The sequence below is a fragment of the Ictalurus furcatus genome, chromosome 9, assembly GCF_023375685.1.
Source record: "Ictalurus furcatus strain D&B chromosome 9, Billie_1.0, whole genome shotgun sequence".
Classification (NCBI taxonomy): domain Eukaryota; kingdom Metazoa; phylum Chordata; class Actinopteri; order Siluriformes; family Ictaluridae; genus Ictalurus; species Ictalurus furcatus.
The window spans coordinates 24581566-24606640 of record NC_071263.1 but is presented as its reverse complement, the minus strand read 5'-3'; the positions used below and the strand labels follow the sequence as shown (position 1 = coordinate 24606640).

Below are 25075 nucleotides of genomic sequence, written 5' to 3'. Positions count from 1 at the left end.
ACCACAGCAATTTTCAAATACATTTTTAAATGGAATTTATAGTTACATTTAGTGTTATGGAAGGTCAGTGAAACAAGTTAATTCCTCTTATCACTTACGTTACAACAGCTCTAAACAGCCTTTCTTTTCTAGCCTTTCTTTTTTCTCTCTCTAGCAACCTAAAATGTTACCCCTCAAAGCACAAAGTCTTCTGTCCTGAAGACGTTTGTATGCTTGAAAACCGAATGTTACTGACTGCTACACTGAAGACTCTTTCCAGAAACGTTAAATAAACGCCTCTTTCTACAAAAAACTTCACCATATTACTGAGTATATTTTTCCTTTGTTACATAGCAGCATTCTATAACATGGTTAGTATTAGTCTATGAGCCCTGAATAAACTGTGACTTAAGAAACAATAAGGTTTAATATAAAACACATTTTGTGTTACAGCCAGCACAAAAATGTTTTCCACACAAATGTGGTTCCATTATGTTATTGGTGGCTTGTTAGCAAACCCTAACAGACATAAATAACATAACATACTGTCTATCATGAAAACGTATTCAAGTATCACAATCAGTTTAATCGCCCCATCCTTCATTCTGCCAATGGATTCGCTTCATAATGTTCACCTTCTTTATTGACCCCAAGGCATCCTTTCAGCTCCTGCAGAGAAATGGCCTTGTCCTTGTTCAGGTCACAGTAATCAGTGAACTTGCGAGCACATTTCTTGGGCTTGGCTTTCTTTTTCACATAACGTTTGAAAGGCTTCATTTCCTTTTTGCTGATGTCATGGCTGCCATTGTTGTCCAGCTGAAAGAAGTACCATTGTACCACACGCTCCTCCAGAGTGTGGCTCGGGTCAGGTTCTGCAAATCTGCAGAAGATTGGAGCTGGGTAAGAGACAGTCATGCAATGCATATACCTCAAACACGTTTCAGCTGTCTTCCAGCGGCGTGACATAAACAACTGGGAGATCACAGTCAAATACTATTTTATACAAAACAGCAGATGATGTTTGGAAAAATCGGCATAGTTTTGTATTGTGTATAAGATTATATTGTGTGTTGAAGTAAAATGAATACACTCGACTCGACACTTTTTTATGAAAATTTTAATGCTGAAACTAATTAAATATGTGTATATTGAAATATGTCAGCATATATTGAAATATGTTATATTTATATGTTTAGCTATTCTGATGACAAGCATGATATGGTTGATGATGGCATTAGGAAGAAATTTGAAGCTTTGGAAGATGATCTGTTTGAGCAGAGTTGAAGGAGCTGGACAAACTAATGCGGGGTTCACACTGTACGATTTTGGTCATCTGAGACAAATTTTGAGAATTCTAAAAGATTCCTATAATCCTAAGCCAATATCTGTAGTCTTTGATCACTGGACTGACGTGTTCCCCGACAGCCGATTAACGGCCGTTGGGATAAAATTTTTCCTCTGATTAAATTCTGCCAGTGTCAGAAGATATGAGGCACAGTCCTGTAGTGCGGCTTCTCCTACTCCGTACGAGTCTTCTTGCGTGCGTACATTTTTCGCGTCCTGACTGTTGTAAAGTCTGACATTAATCACGACTGAGATCCTACATTGTGACATGGTTTACAGCGGGGGTCAAGTACGTACAGTATGACAAGCAACAGTCGCAAAGAACTATTAAAAATCGCACACTGTGCACCCGGCTTAAAGGGATAAAGTGCTGCTGCATTGCTCTCTTTAGGTAGAGATCAGGCAAGGGCTAATTCCAACTGGCACCAGCAGGTTGTCAAACAGAATTGTGGGTAATTGTGGGTAGCCACTAAAAAAGGTGAAAAGTTATACATTTTAACTATAAAATAAATCTTGGACACCACTGAAGAAGCATGTTAATTATAAAGATTAATATGCAAGTCTTTCAGAGTGGATTTATCCTTTAGGACTTCTTGGGATTCTGAGATTTTCCTGCCTCTATGAACAGAAACACTGTTTTGTGAGGTTCTATATATTTAAAAAAAAAATCCACAATAAGAACTAATCTTTTTTCTAATTTTTATTTTTTTAGATCATTTATTTGTTTGTAGATTTTTGAAATAAAAAGCTTCTTACCTCCCACCACCAGAGGGAGTTGGTGAGTTAATGGTGTTTACCATGTCTGTGGTTAGGGCATCCAACAAGCTGGTTATGAATTCTATTTTCTTTCCATCTGGACAGCCTGTCAGAGTTGAACAAAGGATATATACATGATCTACAGGCCTACACAATGACAAAAAGGAGAACGTTTTACTTGTTCTGGCTTATAGTCAGAAGATACATGCTTTTTTTTCACTCTAAATGCTTGGAAATGCCTGTAAGGTGTGTTTGCATGTATAATTGGGGGGGGGGGGCGGGGGGGGGGGGTAGAAAAAGAGAGAAATTCAAATTGACATAATGTTCATCCAGCACCCAGTTAACTTTTACGGTGCATTTCCCCTTTGACTTGTACCTTTTAATTGCTCCAGATGTAGAGCCTTAACAGCAAGTGTTTCCACCCTAATTATGTCTCTTAAAGAGCGACTTCAAACAGGAGAACATAATAAACAAATCTAGTTTTACATTTTCAACCTGGTCTCAGCCTCTTTGGCGTTCTCTCACACTCCCTCTGACCTCCTCACGCACCGTTCCTTCTGTTCCTCTTGTTTGACCTCTGGGGCAGTGTGTGGGAGTTTGGGGTCTGGTTGCATGCAGGTGAATCCAATTAGTGTGATTGCGGCAAGGACAAGAGTCGTGACGCACCGCTTCACTGCCTCACCACCTCTCCAGGTGGGTGTTAAATTAGAGCATATCGAATATGGAATTGGATCGAACCATTTCAAACTCTTGCTCTCAATGGATGCAAAATATCTGATTTGCTGCCTTGTTAGTGTTTTTTTTAACAGCAAGTGTTTCAGGAAGGTGAAAAGGTTCATGAGTTGTTGCTATTTTTTCTTTTAAATCACTACTATAGATAGAAAAGTCATATTTTTACAAATAAGAATGTGAAGTTTTTCCTGACGAGTGACAGGTCACGCAGCTAGAGTACGTAAAAATTATTTTGCTCAACCTTGCAAGGGCAGCAACACACTAGTCAACCCCCCTGCTTCCTAATGCAGCCCCTCTCCACTGCTCCAACCAGCCATAAACCACGGCACACATCTGCTGCACAGTCAGGAGCCATGTTTTACTCTGTAAATCTACCAGATGGGGAATTAAAGAGCAGTTATAATGAAACTTTAAATGAAGGGGAGAAAGTAGATCAACCAAAGTAAAGGAACAGGAACCTGTGAAAGGGCCCAGGAACCTTGTGAAAGCTTACCACTTAAAAGAAAGACCACCTTGAGGTGGCAACACATGGGACTTCTAATCCCATAACTGTTTCCCAAATGATGTTAGTGTGCATAAACAGACACAGAGTACTTATAAGTTCACAGCTATGAAGTGAGAATATTGTCTGTTTTACACAGTTGGTTTCTAGGGAGCAGTCTGAGAGAATATGTGCCGTTCTTTCCTCACCATTCAGATCCCTGTCTCGGAAAGGATCCTCCATATCAGTCACGGGGGAACGGACTGCACACTCAGGCTTTTTATATCTAAGAGAAAGCAGACAGTGAGCGAGAAAGAGAGGGAGAGAGATTTTTGAACTAATTGAGACACAAAGGAAATCGGGGGAGTGGAAAAAGCCACACGAGCCAAGACGAGAATACAAACCTGTACATTTAGGGGAAAACATCTATTGTCTCACCAACTAGAGAAATGAGTCAAGAACATTTTAAAGCAAAAGCTCTAACCCAGTGACTAACCTCTTTGCTTGGGAAGTTTAGAAAACAAAAGAAGCTTCGAGTTGTTTTGCACAACATGCATTGTTTTAGTTTTATACTCTCATTAATAGTGACCGGAGTGAAGATTTAGAATTGAGAATTAGCAAACTGATCTCATCTTTAAAATAAAAATGAATGAATGAATGTGGTTCTTGCGGATCTTGATGTTGGGCACTTTTATTTAAGCTTTGAACAAAAAAAGGTCTTGCTGGAGCATGTGTATTTCATTTCGCTGACTGTTCCAAGTAGGATTGCTTTTTGTACTTCCAAAAATGTTCAGTGATCCAAAAATGAATGTTTTCGGCATGAGAGTGCACTTTGTCTCACATTTTGGGTAATGAAAGAGCTAACGTGCAGAAGATCCATCCGGTAGTTAAAATCTCTGAACAAAAGAAAGTGCCTGAACTCAAAATGAAACTGCAAACTAAAAGATTTAAATCAAAGCAGTCATTCAAACTATTAGATTTAGAGGAAAAAAGGATCACTAGAACAATAGTGCTTTTTAAAAAAGCAATAGTGCTTTTTTTAGAAGAGCAATTTGTGCTTTTTGTCAGGAGACAGTATGGGCCACATTCTTAAATTACATCAATATTTATCCGAAGAAAGTTATGCATACTCAGACTCAGATTACACAGCTGCTTAAGATAATTTTCCATGTGGTGCATTTCGATGATTAAAATGACCAGTAGGGGCATCTGTGATATCTGAGATGCTTTTCAAAAACATGTAGACCAATGCCTTTAACATAAGTATTTCTCTTTAATGTCAAAAAAATTAGGGGATGGCAGATTTCACTTTTTTTTGCTGTCAAATGTAATTGAAAAAAAATAAAAATAAATAAAAAAGCATATAAATTTAATATAAAAAGGAAAAATAGACTTAATATTTCCATTGTGTGCAAAACGCAATGTAGCCATGAGATATTAAATTGAGGTCATGAAACTACATGTGTTCCATCCATCCATATTCTATACCGCTTAATCCTTTTCAGGGTCACGGGGGAACCTGGAGCCTATCCCAGGGAGCATCGGGCACAAGGCGGGGTACACCCTGGACAGGGTGCCAATCCATCGCAGGGCACACAATCACACACCCATTCATACACTACAGACACTTTAGACACGCCAATCAGCCTACCATGCATGTCTTTGGACTGGGGGAGGAAACCGGAGAACCCGGAGGAAACCACCGCAGCACGGGGAGAACATGCAAACTCCACACACACAGAACCTTGGGAATCAAACCCCCGACCCTGGCGGTGTGAGGTGAACGTGTTAACCACTAAGCCACCGTGCGCTCCTACTGCATGTGTTATATATGTTATTTTATCATAATTTTAATAATAAAATAATAAAATATTTTGCTGAATCTGATATGCTCCCCTATAAAGAAAACATGTACATAGATAGAAGGATAAGCTGACCAATCCCCCATCTGTTACACTTACAGCTCACTTTATGTTCCTTTATAATTTTATGCATTCAAAATTTGCTCCCTGAGATAAGAAATATCTCAGGTTAAACTTTTCATGAACTTTAAAATGATGATACTCTTAATTCATTAATAATGTATTTAATATTGACCTCAAGCGTCATTCCATAAAACATACATTTCAACGTACCAGCCAGCGGTGCTGGACTTTATACTGCTCCCCGTGCAAGAACAAATGGGTTTAAATTCAAGGTCAGAACAAACACAAAACTGATACACACCTCTGCTTTACTCAGACTTCTCACGTACAGAAAAAAAAATCTCATTAACTCTTTATCCTGTTTCATTCTAAATAAAATGAACTTCTCGGTAGTTTTAATAAACACAAAACACAGTGTATAAAAAGACAAGTGCGTGTTTAATAAAAATGCTCTGTTGTTTAAATGTAGTTGATTAAGCTTTATGTCCTGTGTTTACCTGGCCGAAGTTCCGGGTATGGGTCGTCCTGTGTCTACCACCACACACCAGCAGTATCCAGTGGACTGGTGGCACTGTACAGGCTTGTACAGGCCTAGCAGCCCACAGTCTGGGACAAAGACTCCGTCTCTTGGGTTCTGCCGAGCCTCGTCAAGTGCAGTCTGTCTCTCTTGGTCACAAGAAGGAACTTTCTCTGGAATGATGATAAACACATTCAGGCAACAGACCTTACAGAAACACTGTCACTGTCACATGTTCCTTTTATGAGTGGAGAGAATAACGGAAAACAGAAGAGGTATGATTAGCTATGACTGAATATGATTAATTACATTGAGATGTAAAGTGAAGACAATAAAATATGAAGCCACATCTTGCAATGAACAAGAAACAGGAATTTGTGCAAAACATCAGAATCAAGTGTTTCTTTGCAAATTCCAATCTGGCTTTCCAATTCTTACTGCTGATGAGTGGTTTGCATCTTGTGTTATGGCCTCTATATTTCTGTTTTCAAAGTCTTCTTTGAATGGTGAATTGTGATACCTTCACCCCTTGTTTTAGGGTTTTTTTTCACAGCTTCTTACAGTGTTTCTGTCATCAGCTTTTGCTGTTTTCCTTGGCTGACCCATTACACTAGTGGCTTCTTTCTTTTTTAGGACATTCCACATCACTGTATTGGCTATGCTCAATGCGTGTTCAATGCCCCTGATTGATTTCCCCTCTTTTCTCCGCTTCAAAATGGCTTGCTTTTCTCCTATAGACAGCTCTTTGATCTATATGTTGGCTTATTCTTGTTAACAACAAATGCAGTCTTCACAGGTGAAACTGAAGGCTAAAACCAAGAGTACATGTTCAAAGCTATGTATTGTTTAAACAATCAGTCTAACAGTACACACCTGGGTAATAAGAAACCTGTCAGTCACATGTTCCAATATTTTTGCTCAGCTACAAATTGAATGGTCTGACACAAAATCTGCTATGTTCTGTGTTGTTTAATACATCTACATATAAATACCAGGAAATAAAGCTGAAATTCAAAACTCTCTTCACATATTCAACTTATGATCTCAAACCCAAATGTCTTCTGTCTACAGCAAAACAAAGAATTAATTGGCCTTGCCGTTCCATTAGTTATTGGAAGAGACTGTATATGGAATGAATCTTCGCAACAAGGCAGAGAAAAATGAGGGAATAAATAGACAAACTAATTAGGAAGTAAACACATACAACTGGATACAATTAGAATGATACACACATGACATAACAACTGGTGGAGACAAGACAAAGGAAAAGAAAATAAAGAATTTTATGAGATAAAACCTCTGTGCTCTAAAGAGGAAAATGTTGTCAGCTCTACAGGTTGTGATTATACAACATATAGCCATACACTCCTCATAGTCGGTCCAGACTGACAAAATTACGACTGCCAGATGAAATCCAGTGTTGATACAAGGTAGTGGATGGAAAGTGGAAGTGCTTGTTTAAATTAGTACATGCAGAAGCTTAGTGATGGAAATATTCTCAAGATATTCCCTCATCCCTGACCTTTCTCTGAGGCTTGAAACTTCACACACACACTCCTCCAACCATTATTAACACCATGAACACTTAACAGATGTTTGTTTAAATGTTTTAATGCCTTGACTCATAAATCTCTATTTATGTTAAGATCCATTTAGCACATTGCTGACTCTGTGGAGGCCAAGTACAACAGTGCTGTATAACATGTTGAAGCTAATCGAGCTAGCTCTGCACAGTGTTTTTAACACTGTTAATTCATGTCCTTTTTAACGGAGTGTGTATACAGAGTCCCCAAAAACAGCCTTTTCAGCCACTTTCCTTATCATGCGCTCTTTCTGTAATGGTCTTATTCAAGCTGTCAAACAAGTGAGCCAATAAAACAAACAGGAGCTTATGTAGTGTATACATGCTCACACACATACACACATGTACATATACACACACCACATGGCCATCCAAGACCATCCCACCTAACAGCAGTAACACGCCAATGTCCAAATCCCCACCCAAAAAAATTCTAATCTAATGACACTAGTCATCTTATACAAGCTCATGTTACTTTCCAAGTTTACGTTGTGGGTAAGAGAATTTCTCGGATAAAGAAGGAACTGTGGGATTTTAAATGGTAGACCATGCCACGGGCCAGCAAATGCTGCAGAAGCCAAAGGGATGTCTAAAACTGACTGGAAAGCATGATATATGACCTCTTTGGCTGTAACCAAATACTGGTGTTTTTGTTTTTGTGTCCTTTGCAAACAGTTCTGGTACACAGCCTGACAGTACTGACATGCTCTGGAACAGTCCTGGGGCGATTTAAGTGGGACCTGGCTGGAAGGGCACAGCGGGTGGTGAGTGTTTGTGTGTGAGTGTGTGTGTGTGTTTGTAGGGTGGGGGTGGAGGGGTGTGGGATTGGGGGAGGTTGGAATGGGACCTGTTTCCAGCAAGCAGTTGCCATCGGAGCATGAGTGCGAGTCAAGGCTTCGTGCTCAAGTGCTCTGAGCTGCTATGAGTTGCTCTCGCTCCTATCCAAGGTTCCTTGCAACCAAATTATTTTGCACTGTTTACTATAGTGGGGGTATACTGGCGCCAGACAGCTGTGATTCTCAAAAGAAAATTGTTTTTTCCCTTATAAACAAAAAAGAAAAAAAAATCCTGGATAGTCAGAATTCATTCATCACTTTTTCATGCTTTTTCTCCTAATATGTTCTGAAACATTATTGGTGAGTCTTGTCTTGTGTTGACAGCACAGGGGATTTCAGAAACAAAAAGACTGATAGAACAACTGAGGAAAGAACTGTATTGTCGATTCATTTATTTATGTTTACTGTGGATGAATAAATTATTAGAAGTTCGCGTTCAGTAAAGTGCTCTGATTTCCATAGTAGTCTCCAATTTCAGGTCAAACAAGACAGCTCTGAAGTGCTCATAACATATTCAAGTAACCTGTAAATATAATGTTATCTCTGTTAATTCGTTCATCTGCAGTAGCCACTTTATTCTGGTCAGGGTTGTGGTGGATCCAGAGCCTATCCCAGGAACGCTGGGCACAAGGCAGATCCATCACAGGACACACACATTCACACGCTCACATACATCTAGGGGCAATTTAGAGTCACCAATCCATGTACCAGCATGTTTCTGTAACGTGGGAAGAAACTGAGAACCCAGAGGTAACCCTCATCATCAGTGTGTTATGACATTAACATATCCATCCCAATCTGGTGCAAATTATTTGACTGATACTTACACATTTATCAAATCTTTTAGACCTGTGCACACTCGACTCTTGTACAAGAATGATCTCTTCTACTAGAGTTATCTAAGACTTCATGAGTAATAGCCCATGAATTACACTGAAAGAACTGAAAGGCAATTAAAGGTTAGTAGTAATAGTTATTATATATAGTATTATAGTAGTTAATATAACTAAAAGAGTAGTTATATTACTTATCACTCATGCTGTAAGTCATTAATTTAGTGAATAAAAATACTAAATGAGCTAGTCTGTAACATTAGAAAGCCACAACCCACAGAACTCCAGTGAAAGGTCACACATGATTTGAGCACATTGTACACTATATGGCTAAACGTATGTGGACACTTGACCATAACACCAATATGTGTTCCTTTTCCAAACAGTGCCGCAAAGTTAGATACACACAACTGCACAGGGTATCTTTATATGCTGTAGCATTACAATTTCTCTTCACTGGAATTAAGGGGCCTAGTCCAAATGTTTTCCAGCAAGACAATGCCACAGTGCACAAAGCAAGGACCATGAAGGCATGGTTTGACAAGGTTGGAGTGGAAGAACTCAAGTGGTATGCACAGAGCCGTGACCTCAACCCCACTGAACACTGACACTGACTTCACCCCAGGCCTCCTCACCTGATAACAATGCCTGACCTCACTCTTGAATGGGCAAATCCCCACTCCAAAATCTGGAGTCTATCCCAGGGAACTAGAACTGGAGTCTATCAACAAGTCGGGGGACACCATGCAAGGGGGGCCCGGGTTAGGGTTAGGACACACATAATCAGATACACAAATTCACACACTACAGACAATTTGGAAATGCCAATCAGTCTACAATCATGTCCTTGGACTGGGGGAACATGCAAACTCCGCACACACAGAGATTTAAACCCCCAACCCTGGAGGTGCGAGGCAAACGTGCATGTAATGAGAATTTTACATTACATTGTTTCTTTTGCCATCACCAATTCTAGCATAATATTAATAATTGCATATAAAATTTAAATATAGGGTTCTGAAATCAGTTATTTGCTTTTGTCAGTTAATTGTTAACAGATAGCAAGCTCAAATTTTTTTGGATGTCAACATTTGCAGATTAATTTTCAAACAGACAAAACTAATTTCATTCACCATATTTAGATTGACTTACTTATAGGAAAGAGACTAATATACACACACTATATATATATATATATATATATATATATATATAAAATAAATTTGATATAGTTCAAAAGAAGGAAACCAAATTTTTTATGTCCCCTGTTATTAACAACATGCTGGTATAACTTTTCTACAAAAATGAAAAAGACAGATTTAACAAAAGGCATTTAAATTATAGTGTATAGCTACACAATACAGTGCTTTCCTGATTTTCCTATCTCTAATACAGTAAGAACCAGAGTTGGGTGTAATGTATTATGTACTAAAGTAACGTGTTACTGTAATCTAATTACGTTTTCTGATAACGCAGTAATGTAACGCATTACATTTTGAATGTATGTAATTTGATTACAGTTACTGATGTCAATAAAATTATGTTACTTGCATTACAAATTTATTGAGTACTTTCTATACGCAGTAATCAGATTATAATTTTAAAGTAGTAATTAGTCATCTGTAGTGGATGACTTTTTTTTTGAGTAACTTACCCAACACTGGTAAGAACACAATACAAAACACACCACACATTATTTTTCGACTCTCTCATGCTGAGATGAAATATCAATTTCAATGTTACTCTCTCTCTTGTGAACCACCACATGGCTTTCAAGTATAAACAGCTAGATCTTTAAGCCAGCTCAACAGCCTCTGTCAACTGCCCCAAAACTACCACCACATTGCCAGACAGAGGACTGATGGTCTACTCGTCTTCTCAGAACATCAAATACTAATCAGAAACAGGAGGATCCTCGAAAGGATCACAAACAGCTGTCAACACGAATCAGTTTTTAAGCTACACTGACTGAGTGTTTGCTGCACCATAAAATGCCACAAAATGTTTCATGTCAGACGAGAAGATAAACAACTTTTTTTCTCTTTACCAACCGTAACCAATGTGTGCAAAAGAACACAGAGCTATCCCACAGCCATGTCTCAAAACAGTTTTTAATGTGCTACTGGAATTACACATGCAAATCCTTTACCCACATGCTTACTCAAACATAATGTACATACACTTCTGCTCTCAATCATGAATCTCCTAGACTATAATCCAAGCCGCTCTTGCGCACGTCCCCTGCCAAGACATGAAACTCCCCCAGTCTTGCGGAGCTGACTAGGCATGCCCAGAGGGTGCCGTATTCATCTGAAGGAAACTGCGGAAGAGACACACTAAACAAATTACCCCAAGGAGAGCCATGGGAAAGCGAGAGAGACAGGCGCCATAATCTGAACGGAGTTAGGTTTCCCAGTCCTGGACATGTTTTACATTGAATCTAAAATAAGACCAAACACATTGTGTAATCGGCATCACTTCAATGCTCTGGCAAAAATGCTTCAATATGAGACGTATTGAAATCCATCTGTCCATACAAGGTAGAGCGCTATAGATGACGATTTGTGAGCTAAAGGTTCAATACAAGCTTTAATCATTGCAGCTAATATTAATACTGACAAAGAAAACATTTAAAGAATTAATTTTGGCTTAGCTTTTTTTTAAAATAAATAAATAAATAATAAATAAATAAACAAATAATTATATATATATATATATATATATATATATATATATATATATATATATATATATATACATATATATATATAGTTTAAAAAAAAATTCTTTAGTTGGAGTTAGAAGGCTAATGAAGCTAACGGGTAACAAAATGTCACCTCAATAGATACTCTGTGGCTACGTAACACTAAGTGTACATTCTAGCTTCATAACATCATAAAAAAGTGTGAGAAATATAATATCGCCTGACTCACTTGTACAGTATCTGGTGATAAAGAAAGAGATTCTGGCCTCAAGATGGCAGCCACTAGTGTTTTAGCTATGAAACAAGGATTTTGTCCATTTTTACAGAACAGGTCATACTGTATACATGATTACTTAACACCACAACAAAGTTCAAGACTGTGTGATGATTTAGGCATGTGATTTGCACAATACACAACTGCTAACGGTAAACTTCCTTTAGCTAAATTAGCCCCATAAAACGAAAGTTTTAAACAGTTCAACATCCATTTATGTGGTGTAAATGTTTTTTTGTACATATTAGCATGTTTCACGTCATATCAGAGCTTTGCTAATTGTCGTAGCTTGGAGACTAAGAGCTGTTCATCTCCTCTGACTCGGTTTTTATGGCAACACACACTGACCAGTACGATAGCTTTCACTGGTTGTTAGGATTGACACAAATACCGTATAGACTTCCTTTAACTGTAGAAGCCAGTCGTTTTTAACATCAGGTCGCACAATGTTGAATGGAAGCTTCGGGAATATTCTACATTTTGCTCAAAACTAAAATATTCGGTCTGTATTTTTTCAACAGTTAATTTAACTCCTTAGGAAGATCAACAATTGTTAGCAGTCTTATTACTGACTCAATGACTTGCAACTTTTCTAGCACCGGTGCTACACATGGGTAACATATAGCCTTGATGGGTTCTGATTGGCAACATATTGGACATACAGTAGCTTATGATTACAGGAACAGTGAGCAACAAGCAGTAACCAAACACTGATCTCTAGTAAACCAGCAAGACTGCACAATTTCTCAGTAAAGGTTAAAAACAAGTGTCCAGCAATGTATTTTTTTGTGATTGAGTTAAAAAAAAAAAAAAGATCTTGTTACATGTAAAATAACAAAAACCGACAAAAGAGAAACATAGATTGAAGTAACAACCATCAAAAAAAGACATTATATCAAATGGAAATAATTAAATAAAGCATAGCGTGTGGGCTACAAGGGGAACATGTTTCAGGCCCTTCAGAATCAATGCAATCCTTGTTCATGTCCTTACTGTGGCTGGTTTGGCCTTATCATAGCTGTTGTTTTGTTCTAATGACACTATATGACACTATAAAATAAAAGCCATTGTCTAAGCATAATTGTACCTGAATTATACCATTTGTGTTAAATAATCTTTTCTGCAGACATTAGGACAGTGAAAACTACCGCCTTCTGAGTCTGTGTAAAACAGCTGTCATCACATAATAAAAATAGACAGGCATTTTTCCCTAAGGGTGTTCTGGCAATACTGACAATACATGTTCCCAAGATTTGCTGATTTTACTGCTATCCCAGAACATGCAAGTACGTTCCAGTAACATTAGCAGTACAAATGGTACAATAAAGAATGGGGTAGGGGCACGGTGGCTTAGTGTTTAGCACGTTTGCCTCATACCTCCGGGGTTGGGGGTTCGATTCCTGCCGCTGTCCTATGTGTGTGGAGTTTGCATTTTCTCCCTGTGCTTCAGGGGTTTCCTCCGCCAGTTTAAAGAGATGTGTTGTAGGCTGAGTGGCAATTCCAAATTGTCTGTAGTGTACGAATGGGTGTGTGAATGTGTGTGTGATTGTGCTTGTGCCCGGTGATGGGTTGGCACCCTGTCCAGGGTGTCCCCCACCTCGGGCCTTGAGTCCCCTGGGATAGACTCCAGACAGCCCGTGACCCTATATAGCATAAGTGGTACAGGAAATGAATGGATGGACAATAAAGAATGGAAACCCTACCCATTTTGTTTCATAAGTATGGTGTGTATGCATTTAAAAGTACTTAGTAAAAGTAAAGTTAGATTTTATGAGATTGCCTTTAAGTTAGGCCAAATAGTATTCCAGTTAGGATTAATTCCAAGCCAATTTGAATCCTCTTTCCCATGTAGCTGTTATAGTCATTGGTAGTGGTTATCCACCAAAATACTGTATGAGACTATGTCCCATTTAGAGGAATAGGGCATAAACCGTTCAATCATTGGATGTGAACTAATTGCGCTGCCTCAGGGGATGCCATTGGTTTTCACAGCTGATCTCAGTTTGAGAAACAGAAAGAATGATGTTCCTGAGGGAGTGAATTTACCTCCCCAAAAGAGTTGATACTGTAGGCTGGATTTTGCAACAGCAAATTACAAATTCTAGGAATGAAATCTTTTCAAACTTGTTGGGTGCATAAATTGGCACAAGAATTCTTTTAAAATGATGAATACCGACCGCTACGTAAACAAAGCGGCCCGTCATGAGTTTGCAGCAGAAACATTCTGTCATGCACAATTAAGCTTCCACGATTGAGATTCCAGCTCATTATATTAATTTTACCCATTTATGTAATGTATGTAGGCGAGCTAAAAAAAGATCGAACTGCCCACCTATTCTTGCATGTTATATATAACATCACTGTGATTACCTAATCGAACCTAAACGAACTACATAACCTATGTACCTACATGCAATCCGCAGGACATAGGAACCCTCAGTTTGTGACCATAAACTTTGTCTCAGCTGTGACTGCTCTATGTCAACACCCATCCTTCCACCAACAACTGGATCTACTCGGAATTGTGGCTTTCTCAAGTTATGATTACTCTCAAAGGGCAGGATATAGCTGTCCGTAAGGTGAACATTGATCCATTAAAAAATCTCTAAGACACAGCTCATTGTACTTACTGCCATTAAATCATAACTAGCTAACATTTAACAGTATAATCAAAAGGCCTAAGTGGCTACACACAGGTCCAAGCCAATTGGCTAAATTCAGAGGAACTCACTGCACCCTTGATAGACAAACTACTGTCCTCTGGAGTCATGTTTTGATGAGATGCTGGAGCTAAGTTTGCTGCCCATGTAGTGACTGAAGGTTGAACCTGAACGGGGGTGTTGATGTCCATCTGTGGTGGGGTGCACTGTTTCTGACTGCCATCTGTATCGCCGTGGGATCGTACTGACTTTGACACGGAGTGAAGAAACACTTCTGCTTTTTTCAGTGAGAGGACATTTGAGTGCTTGTCATGTTAGACAACTGCCAGGGTCACTGGATACAGCAGATGTGATTGAAGCTACCCACCTGTTGCTTCCAAACATTTCCTGAACTGTCACTCTATTTTCTTTTGATGATTTTCAATGTCTCGTTGCTATAATCCGTGAAAAAAACAAAGTGTGTTGGTTATGTGTGGCATGCCCAGCCCTGGCTATCGGTGACGTTAAGAAGACGAAAAAAAGAGTTCTTGGACTGAAGCCATTTTTTCCCTCTTGTAAACGGGCCCTCTCAATTGGGATGTCATGGCTAGGTAGGGCATGGATCCAAATCTTGCTGGAGAAACACATCTGAGAAAACATCTGAGCCCTCAACTGCTTCAGGTAGGTCAACTAATCTCACTATATTTTGGTGACTTCTGTCTACCATTTTGGTGAGTTTAGCATGCAGCTTTTTCGACCTCTGGTCACCGCTCCTGGAGTACAGCACACTCAGAGTGGCTGGTGTGTTGAATAATGTCAACCTGGGACTGCAGGTGGTCAGTGGCTTTATCTTGTCTCTTCAGGTTGTCTGAAACCTCCGGAAATCCGAGATTAGGGCTTTTCACTCTGCGCTGAACCCCAGGTTATCACCGTACTAAACCCCTTTCACCCCTTAAACCCCTTAAACATTTCTCACTTGTATTTAGAAAGAGGGTTAGCACTACTTCTGCGGTGCCAAATGTGTACAGTGTGAAACGATGCGGTGTTAGGATGTTATGGCTGGATGCTTAGCAACAGACACCCAATCAGAAATTTTATATGTATATATATATATTACAATTGAAAAAAAATGCTATTTATTAAAATAAAATTGCTGAAAAGTGAAAGTTAAAAAGTTAAGTAAAATAACGAGCCCTTTTATATTTGTCGCGAGCCTGCCTCCCATTTCCTCATTTCACTCTGAACCAAAAAGGAATTGTTACACAGCATTTAAGGGGAAAAAAGATTTTGCTTTCTTACCTATTGTGCATCTAAGGAGGCTTAAAACAACCATGGAGGATTTAGGCAGCAATATTTTTTCTCACTGATGCGAGAGCGCGAGACAACCATTATATAACTGGTTGCGCTCTGTATTTATCCAGTCATGGTTACTAACACCACAAATATGCAAATAAGAACGTTAACCCAGGGGTTAGGAATGTACAGTGTGAAAAGTCAGATTGTCAATACCCAGGATTAATTGTTAACCCCAGGTAAAGTTTTAGCAGTGTGAAAGTAAGGATTCTGTTTACCCGGGGTTTAGAATGACCCAGGGTTAACTATTTCAAGTGTGAGAAGCCCTATTAAGGTGTTCCAGTTGAGGTGGTAAGATATTAGCTAAGGCATCCATAATGGCAGATGAAATAAGAGAGTTCAGCCTGCTTTGCTGCTCAAAATGCCTTTTAATATGGCTGCATCCAAATTTTCTATTGAGACTGTTGTCATTAAATTTTAATTTTAGACTGTGGTGAATTTCCTGATTACACAGTGTCGCAACGGACCGATAGCCGGCGCACATAATAAGAAAGTCGCTCCTTCCCCGACTGCCGCACCGGCACGAAGTGGACAGCCTCGTGCCAAACACACCATCAGCCGGAAGGACTGTCACGGTGGGGCGGGACCGTCGATGCTACACTGGCCGGCGACTGGGGAGTCCGTCGGGGAAATTCCACCGCTCAGGCGACGGCGGAAGAGGATAAAAGGACGCGCTTCCGCCCGTGCGAGGAGAACGGCTAAGAGACAGACTCCGTGCGCGCTCTTCAGCAGCATAGAGGCACGCCAACCTTTAGCACGACGGTATCCTCTCGCTAATCTCTTTCTCTCTCTCTCTCTCCTTCTCTCCCCGAAGGTGCGAGTGCGGACGAGACCGCCGGGTGGTGAGATCGCGTTCGACGGTGGATGACGGCACGGGAAACCCACGCACACGTCTCGGGAACCCCGACACGCCCTCAAGAACGTCACAACGCCAGCCACACCCCCACAAAACCCCTCACACTCACCTCCTCACTACAGACAGCTCCCACACAGACAAATAAAACACCCATTTTGACTGCAACCTGTCTCTTGTGGAGCAGCTTGGCAGTGCTGATGCTTGAACCCCCGACCTTCCGATGAGTAACCCAGAGCTTTAACCGCTAAGCCACCACTGCCTCCACTAAGCCACCACTTTTATCGTATAACGCACAGTTATAGAAGGGATGTCACCCAGATGAGGACGGTTTCCCTTTTGAGTCTGGTTCCTCTCAAGGTTTCTTCCTCATATCGTCTCAGGGAGTTTTTCGTCGCCACTGTCGCCTCAACTTGCTCATTAGGGACAAATTTATCAATTTAAAATTTAGATCTGAAATTGATACATTTCTGTAAAGCTTCTTTGTGACGATTACCGTTGTTAAAAGCGATAAACAAATAAAACTGAATTGAATTGAACTGGAGAGAGGTCAATCGATGGCTTACGTGATGATTTGGCTGGAGAAGCCATATCAATGTAAATCTGAATTTGGTGAGTAAAATCAACTTAAAATAAAAGTTGGCATAATGTGGCAGTGTCATGATTCCCCCCTGAAGCAGCGTGCTCTAAGCGCAAATGCGCGAGCACCTGCTTTTCCATTGTTGACAGTAGTGACATCTGGACACGTGTGTTTTGTTTATGTCTCTGTCATGTCTCCTCCCTGTTCTGTCATTGGCTGGGGAGCTACCCGCTGGAGTTCCTCTTCAGTTGCCAGGAATATTTCTGCAGCCTGGCGTATCCCAAGCCTACTAAGAGACAGGTTCTTGGTGTCCAGGTTTTGCGGTCTGGCCCGTGACTGGGCAGAGCAGCTGGTGAGCACTGAGTCCTCTGCCCTCCAGGATGTCACTCAATTTGCAGAACTTTTTATGTAGGAGTTCATGCAACCAGGGCAGCTTCATGGTCTGGATTTACTGGGGTGGAGAGTCAATGGACAGCCCCAGCCTGACCTGCCCTTTAACCTCTATTATGAGGGGATTGACAGGTCAGCCTCCACCGATCCGCTTCAGGTTCCAGCCAACGTGGAGGAGGTGGCACCGACATGCATGTCTGAGGGCTGCAGGAGGGAGACCAAGCTACAATGCCCTACCTGCAAAAAACTGGGTCTCCAGGAAGCATTCTACTGCTCTCAGGAATGCTTCAAGAGCAGCTGGCGGGAGCATAAGAAACTCCACCGGAGAGCCCGTGCAGAGATCCAGTCCGGGGTCAACAGGGTGACCTCGGAGCGCCCGTCGGAGGTCTCAGCACCTGAGCCCCAGCCGGAGGTGAACCTGGCAACCTCAGAGCTCGAACCTGAGACCCACGAGGAGGTCTCACCCGCAGAGCTCCAGCCAGAGGTCCACATGGCAGCCTCAGAGCTCCAGCACGAGACCTACGGGGAGGTCTCAGCTCCGGAGCTCCAGCCTGAGGTCAACCCGGCGACCTCAGAGCTCGAACCTGAGACCCACGAGGTGGGCTCACCTGCCGAGCTCCAGCTAGAGGTCAACAGGGAGGCTCCAGCACCGGAGCTCAACCCTGAGGTCCAAGTCAAGTCTCCAGTCACTGAAGTCCAAGTCAAGTCTCAAGTCTCTGAAATCCAAGTCAAGTCTCAAGTCCCTGAGGTCCAAGTCCAAGTCTCTAGTCTCTGAAGTCCAAGTCAAGTCTCCAGTCTCTGAAGTCCAAGTCAAGTCTCAAGTCCCTGAGGTCCAAGTCCAAGTCAAGTCTCAAGTCTCTGAAATCCAAGTCAAGTCTCAAGTCCCTGAGGTCCAAGTCCAAGTCAAGTCTCCAGTCTCTGAAGTCCAAGTCAAGTCTCCAGTCTCTGAAGTCCAAGTCAAGTCTCCAGTCTCTGAAATCCAAGTCAAGTCTCAAGTCCCTGAGGTCCAAGTCAAGTCGCCAGTCTCTGAAGTCCAAGTCAAGTCGCCAGTCTCTGAAGTCCAAGTCAAGTCTCAAGTTCCTGATGTCACGTCCAAGCCTGCTGATCCAGTTGACCAAGTTCCGCTAATATCTAAGCCTAACAACCAAGTTCTGCTCACGCCCAAGTCTACTGACATGGCCGACCACGTTCTGCTCAAGCCCGAGTCTACTGATATGGCCGACCAAGTTCTGCTCACGCCCAAGTCTAACGACACGGCCGACCACGTTCTGCTCAAGCCCGAGTCTACCAACCCGGTCACCCAAGTTCAGCCCACGCCCAAGTCTACCGACCCGGTCGCCCAAGTTCAGCCCATGCCCAAGACTACCGACACGACCACCCAAGTTCTGCCAAAGCCCGAGTCTGCTGACACGCATAGCCAAGTTCTGCTCACGCCCGAGTCTGCTGACACGGACAACCAAGCTCTGCTCACGTCCATGTCTGCTGACATGCACAACCAAGTGTCTGTTGAAACAAACAACCAAGCTCTGCTCATGTTCCCGTCTGATGACCTGACCCACCAAGTTATGCTCACGCCAGAGTCAGAAGAACCGTTCGACCAAGTTCTGCTCACGCCTGAGTTTGCTGAAACAAACAACCAAGCTCTGCTCATGGCTACGTCTGATGACCTATCCAACCAAGTTATGTTCACGCCCAAGTCAGCTGACGGGGACAACCGAGTTCTGCTCACGTCTGAGTCTGCTGACAAGCACAGCCAAGTTCTGCTCACGCCCAAGTCTGCTGACACGCACAGCCAAGTTCTGCTCACGCCTGAGTCTGCTGACACGCACAGCCAAGTTCTGTTCACGCCCGAGTCTGCTGACACGCACAGCCAAGTTCTGCTCACACCCGAGTCTACTGACACGGCCACCCAAGATCCGCCCATGGCCAAGGTTCACCTGGTGACCTCAGAGCCTCAGCCTCCCTGCTCAGCTGAGGTCGTCGCTCAGCCTCCCTGTTCAGCTGTGGACGTCGCTCAGCCTCCCTGTTCAGCTGTGGACGTCGCTCAGCCTCCCTGTTCAGCTGTGGACGTCGCTCAGCCTCCCTGTTCAGCTGTGGACGTCGCACAGCCTCCCTGCTCGGCTGAGGTCGTCGCTCTGTTTCCCTGTTCAGCCGAGGACGTCGCTCTGCTTTCCTGCTCCGCCGAGGACGTCGCTCTGTCTTCATGCTCCGCCGAGGACTTCGCTAAGCCTGTCTGCCCGGCTGTGGTCGTTACTCTGCCTCCCTGTTCAGCCAGGGACGTCGCTCTGCTTCCCTGTGCCATCAAGAACACCGTGCGGTTTCCTGGCTCTGCTTGGGACATTCAGCCCAGGGGGCCGGGGCCGCCAATGAAATGGGATGACTCATGGCACTCCGGGAGGAGTGCCTTTGGGGGGGGGGGGGGGGGGTTCTGTCATGATTCCCCCTTGAATCAGCGTGCTCTAAGCACGAATGCGCAAGCACCTGCTTTTCCATTGTTGACAGTAGTGACATCTGGACACGTGTGTTTTGTTTATGTTTCTGTCATGTCTCCTCCCTGTTCTTTTATTGGCTGGGATTTCACGTGTGTCTGTACTGCCCTCAGCTGCTAGCAGTTTAGACGCTGATCATGTCCACATATGTACCGCGTGCCTCCCAGCACACAACGCGGAAGATTATCGTAGAGTTAGATTAGTTCGTTTAGTAGTCATAGTCACGTTCCATGTTTAGAGTTAGTTCACGCTGGATTATCCGCTCCCAGTTCCTCGTCCTAGTTCATGTTTCTCGTTTTGTTTATCGACCCTGTTTTCCGTGACCACGACCTTGATTCATGTTTAACCCTGTGTATGCCTGTTTGCCGATCGCCTGACCTGTGCCTGTTTTGGATTACGTTTTTGGATCACGTTTTGGATTTGTCTGCCTGTCTCTCTTTTAAAATAAACACTGTTCATACTGCATTTGCATCCGTCCTATCTCCGCTCCGTCACGATACGTGACAGGCAGAGCATAAGCTGTAGCGTGCTGCCATCAATGCATCACCGGAAACTCAGTGTCTAGCAACGTATTGAGCAGTGAGTATAAAGATAATATTATTATGTGCACTATGTGAACAAGTGTGCACTACCACCTGGCTTTCTGCTGCTGGAGCTGTTCTGTTTGTCTTTGCTGTAGGGCAGCGTCTGTTTATCCCTCAGTGTGGGGGCTGTGATCTCTGTGAACCCCGAAACAACAGGAGAACTTTTTAACATACAACATTTTGCACTGGCTTGTAATGAGCAGCACACATGGCTAACACAGAAATAACCCAAGATAACATCTAGAGTATTGTAATCCTTATTTCTGAAATGGACTTACCTTCACCATCTGGGATGATGTAGGTCTCCATTGTGGGTGTGGGTTTGGAGCCATCATCTGGGTTGAGGGTGAGAAAGAAACGGAAAGAGACTACCATTATTGAGGTTAATACAATCTACTCTCCAGAACTGTTGAATGGTTGGGATTTGCACATGGCCCGGCCAAGAGCACAGAAAACAGAAAGAATTATAAGTAAGAGGTACAGAAAGAATAGACAGAATATAAAGAATAGAGTATGAGTAACACCTAAAAACCAACCTGGTCTACAATAGCACTCTTGTGGTGGCTATTTCTCTATTTATATACATATTAAGCAGTATCATGACTGTAGTGTCCTACAGTACTTACCCAGATATGTGGAATTGCACTCAGCCCGCTGCATTTTGGGCCCCATCGAGCACATGCAAGGGAGTCATGCTAACGCTATAATCAGCTGGTATAGGAGGCTGGGTCACACACAAGGTCATGATTTAAAACTGCAGTTAGGTATTGCAGCTGCCATTCAAAAGGGGAGCCCACTCTCAAGAACCTCACTGAGTGGGAAAAAACCCTCTCAGTTGCAGTATAACATTCTCACTTTCACTAAGCTATTACCAAAAAACCAGCAGCAATGGTCAGATTTAAACCTATAGTGCATTGTATATTACATTGCTATGACTAGAATATTAATATGTATTCTGGCGTTCTAAATACAATAAGGCCCACTAAGTGTTACATTATACTATACATTTGGAAATGTTGTTGTTCAACCCTACATGTACAAATTTATTCAATTATTCCCAATAGACTACGTTTGCAAGATTAGCTTTTGCTTGCTAGGAGGCTCACAAATGACAGGTTGCTTAATTTTACTTGTTTAATGTAAAAAAGTGCTGAACAGTAAAGATTGCATAAGCTTTATTGAATAGTATCCCTGCCCAAGGGGAATCAATGTGTCCAAATACATGTTCACAGTGGAAAGTCACCAATTATTTAGATATACTTTAGATATGCTTATTGTGTGCCCACAAAAACCAACCTCAACATGAACTGTATTAGAAAGTCGCAAATCTCAGTTGCTTTAAAAGATGATCACCAACAAACCCTGGGCACAAACAGATGGGAAAAAATTGCTTTGTCTCAGTGTCATGTCACTGCAAACTAGAGACTCCATTTCCCAGAATGCACTGCAAACTACAAACCTGGCCAATGGAACACAGACACATCACCTTCTCCTGAGAACTAATCACACACCTGTTCCCAATCACACCACAATATATAAGAGACTGCTTATTCACAATGTCTTTACGAAGTATACGCTCAGTCGATGTGTTCTCTGTCATTTAAAAACACTTGATCTCACGTTGTTATTCAGGTTTTGACTTCTCGTTTCGTGCTTTGCCTAGCCTACTTCATGCCTGTTTGCCGATCGCCTGACCTTTGCCTGTCTTTGTTTATGCCTTTTGCCTTGCCCTTTGGATTACCTGTTCTTAATAAAACTCTAAACTGCACTTGCATCCTTCTCAGCCTTCATTACGTGACACTCAGTTGTAAATAAGAACCACCAACCATCATCAAAACAATTTTTTTTAAATTCCCTACTGAGGCTCCATCTGCACTTATTTGGATATTTGGATAAGCTCTTTTTCTCTGTATTTTTGCCTCAAACACAAAAAACAGTCCCTGCATCTCAATTCTCCTACCTATACTACAGACTAAAAGTATGTACTATTTTTGTGAAGAAAAAGTACATACTTTTGAGTGTGTAGCAAAAGATTATGCAAGTACTGAGACATAAGAGAACGCTGTTGCCTAGTTACGCACACCGTCACCGTAAACAAACTCCTCGTTCCATTTCAGCTTTTCTTCATTTCATTATTACTTATATCATTTATTCTATATAGCTTTGTTTATCATTCCCTTGATTTATTTTTTCCATTTCATTCAAACCTCTCTAAAATGCGTCCTTGAATTTGGTGAAGCAAACCGTCGCAAAACTCCTCCCCTCTCACTCACGCAAGGTCTTGTGGGCAATATTAGCTGAAAACGTGTCCACAGATCCATGTTCCGAAAACCTACAGGAAATCTTGGACCATTCAAATTACCTTTGGGATTCTCAGTTCAACATACTACGATTTAGGACACACCAATTCTAATCTCAGATACTGTTTAGTACGGATAGTATGCCAGTTGGGATGCAGGGAGTGATTTACGTCTTGGGACTCTTAAAATAAAGTTTTTCATACATACATTTGTTTGTTGTGTGTTGATGCTGACATCAACAGTATCAGCCTGTGCATACCCACTGCAATGTTTCTTGTGTTATGAATGTGCGAAGGATTTTATCATTTATCATGATGACCCTGTATCATCGCTGCTGCCCAAGTTGTTACTTTTGTGGTCTGTAAGATTACAGTGCGTTTCCATTTAATTTTGCTTTGTTTTATTATCACACTCTTTTGAACCAGAATATCCTACACAGTCCATAGAGGATTTTGAGTTTTTTGTTATTGTTGCAGCCAAAAATGCTTGATCTTGCTGCTGCTTTAAAAAAAAAAATTTGCAAAAATTGCAATCGCACGGAATTGTTTTGCGCGGTCTTTCACAGTGATGTTTGTTGATAAATGAGACCTTTTATCTGTACTCATGTTCGATGCACGTGAATCGAATGGGGCTTTAGCTGAATGCGTGTTGTGATGACGTCACATGATGCTTCTTGGCTCAAATCTGCAGAAAATCTGTGCTCATTTAGAAAATTTGCAAGGTCGTGTGAATATTTTCCTTGACTTAGCGTTAATTTCTGCGATCGCAAAATCACAAAACCCGAGAGGGACTGGCTATATGCTGGTTTGCTACCAAATCTACCTCTCTGGCAGTACAGAATATACTGTATATGGTGGTTTTGCATGACACCCAGGTGAGCTCTTTGTATTCTAGCATAATCGTAACCAGTGGCGCCGCCTCATCGTCAGTTCACACAAACGAATCCTTGTTTGCCATTTTTTGTTTTTAGAACTTTTGGACATGGTGTTTTTTCCGCATTTCAACTTCTCTAACGCTCAGAACACATGCTCTTAAAGGCTTTGATGATTTGGTGGATGAGTTTGCGAGGTGAAAAGCAAGAAAGAAGCTGTAGATAAGACTGCCTTCCTCATAGCACCAGGGCTACTCCAATATTCATAACAGATGTGCAACATAATAATGTATGCACTGTATTTAGCATGTGTGGGGTGGTGGGGCGGTATAGTCAGGGGTCGCTGCATTGGTTCATGAGTAGCAGGATGGGGAGGAGGGTCCTGCATAGGTTCCTGTCCAGGAGCCCAGGATTTACTAATCCATCCTGTTTGATTTGGATTTTTAATTTTGTTAAGGAAGTGGTAAAAACTATATGTATATGTGTGGTTCAAGGCCTGAGGATTTAATCCAAATGTACTTATGTACTTCAGAGCTGAAATGAAGAAAGTGAACAGCTTGAGTGACATGGATAACCTGAGGAGAACAGTAAGACCAGGCTTGGGTCATAGTTGTCATGAACAGAAAGTTTATGTGTTTATGTGAAAGTGCTTAATGAGCACTCAGCCATAGTTGTATTTCCGAGGGTACTTCCTAATGTAGGTAAAGTGAAACATGATCCAAAATAGTGAGATCCAGGAACAAACTTTGAGCAAGCTTCACAGTAAACCCCTTCCATATACACACTCCTTTCTGCCCTTGCGCAGTAAACCTCTAGCCACACTCCCACCCCACTACGCTGCCTGCGGGGCCTGTAAACGACAGTTTAGCTTTCCAGAGCATCTTGGCTGCTGTTAACCTCTGGATGAGCGGTTTGAGATTTCACTGTGTGTCGTGGGGCAGGAACATTGATTCCAAGGCTTTGATCAGCACTAAGTCCTTACACCGACTGTAAAAGCTAACAACGTGAATAGGTTTTCATTGTTTACGGCCCAGAGAAGCCAAGCACCTAATT

At 41.8% G+C, this 25075-nt stretch overlaps 1 protein-coding gene across 7 annotated transcripts in view; it reads right to left on the bottom strand.

The window, feature by feature from the left end:
- Positions 1 to 25075, bottom strand: part of smoc1 (SPARC related modular calcium binding 1) — a 66325-nt gene that overhangs the window by 8413 nt on the left and 32837 nt on the right. For 5 of the 7 annotated variants that reach the window (XM_053632308.1, XM_053632305.1, XM_053632307.1 and 2 more), the window contains 6 exons: positions 21130 to 21219; positions 20903 to 20986; positions 5715 to 5907; positions 3502 to 3578; positions 2080 to 2185; positions 615 to 859 (listed from right to left, as the gene is read on the bottom strand). In XM_053632308.1, coding sequence (XP_053488283.1) covers positions 615 to 859; positions 2080 to 2185; positions 3502 to 3578; positions 5715 to 5907; positions 20903 to 20986; positions 21130 to 21219 — 795 coding nt within the window. The remainder of the gene's footprint in view (positions 1 to 614; positions 860 to 2079; positions 2186 to 3501; positions 3579 to 5714; positions 5908 to 20902; positions 20987 to 21129; positions 21220 to 25075) is intronic. The other 2 variants (XM_053632309.1, XM_053632311.1) reach the window with 1 other exon arrangement.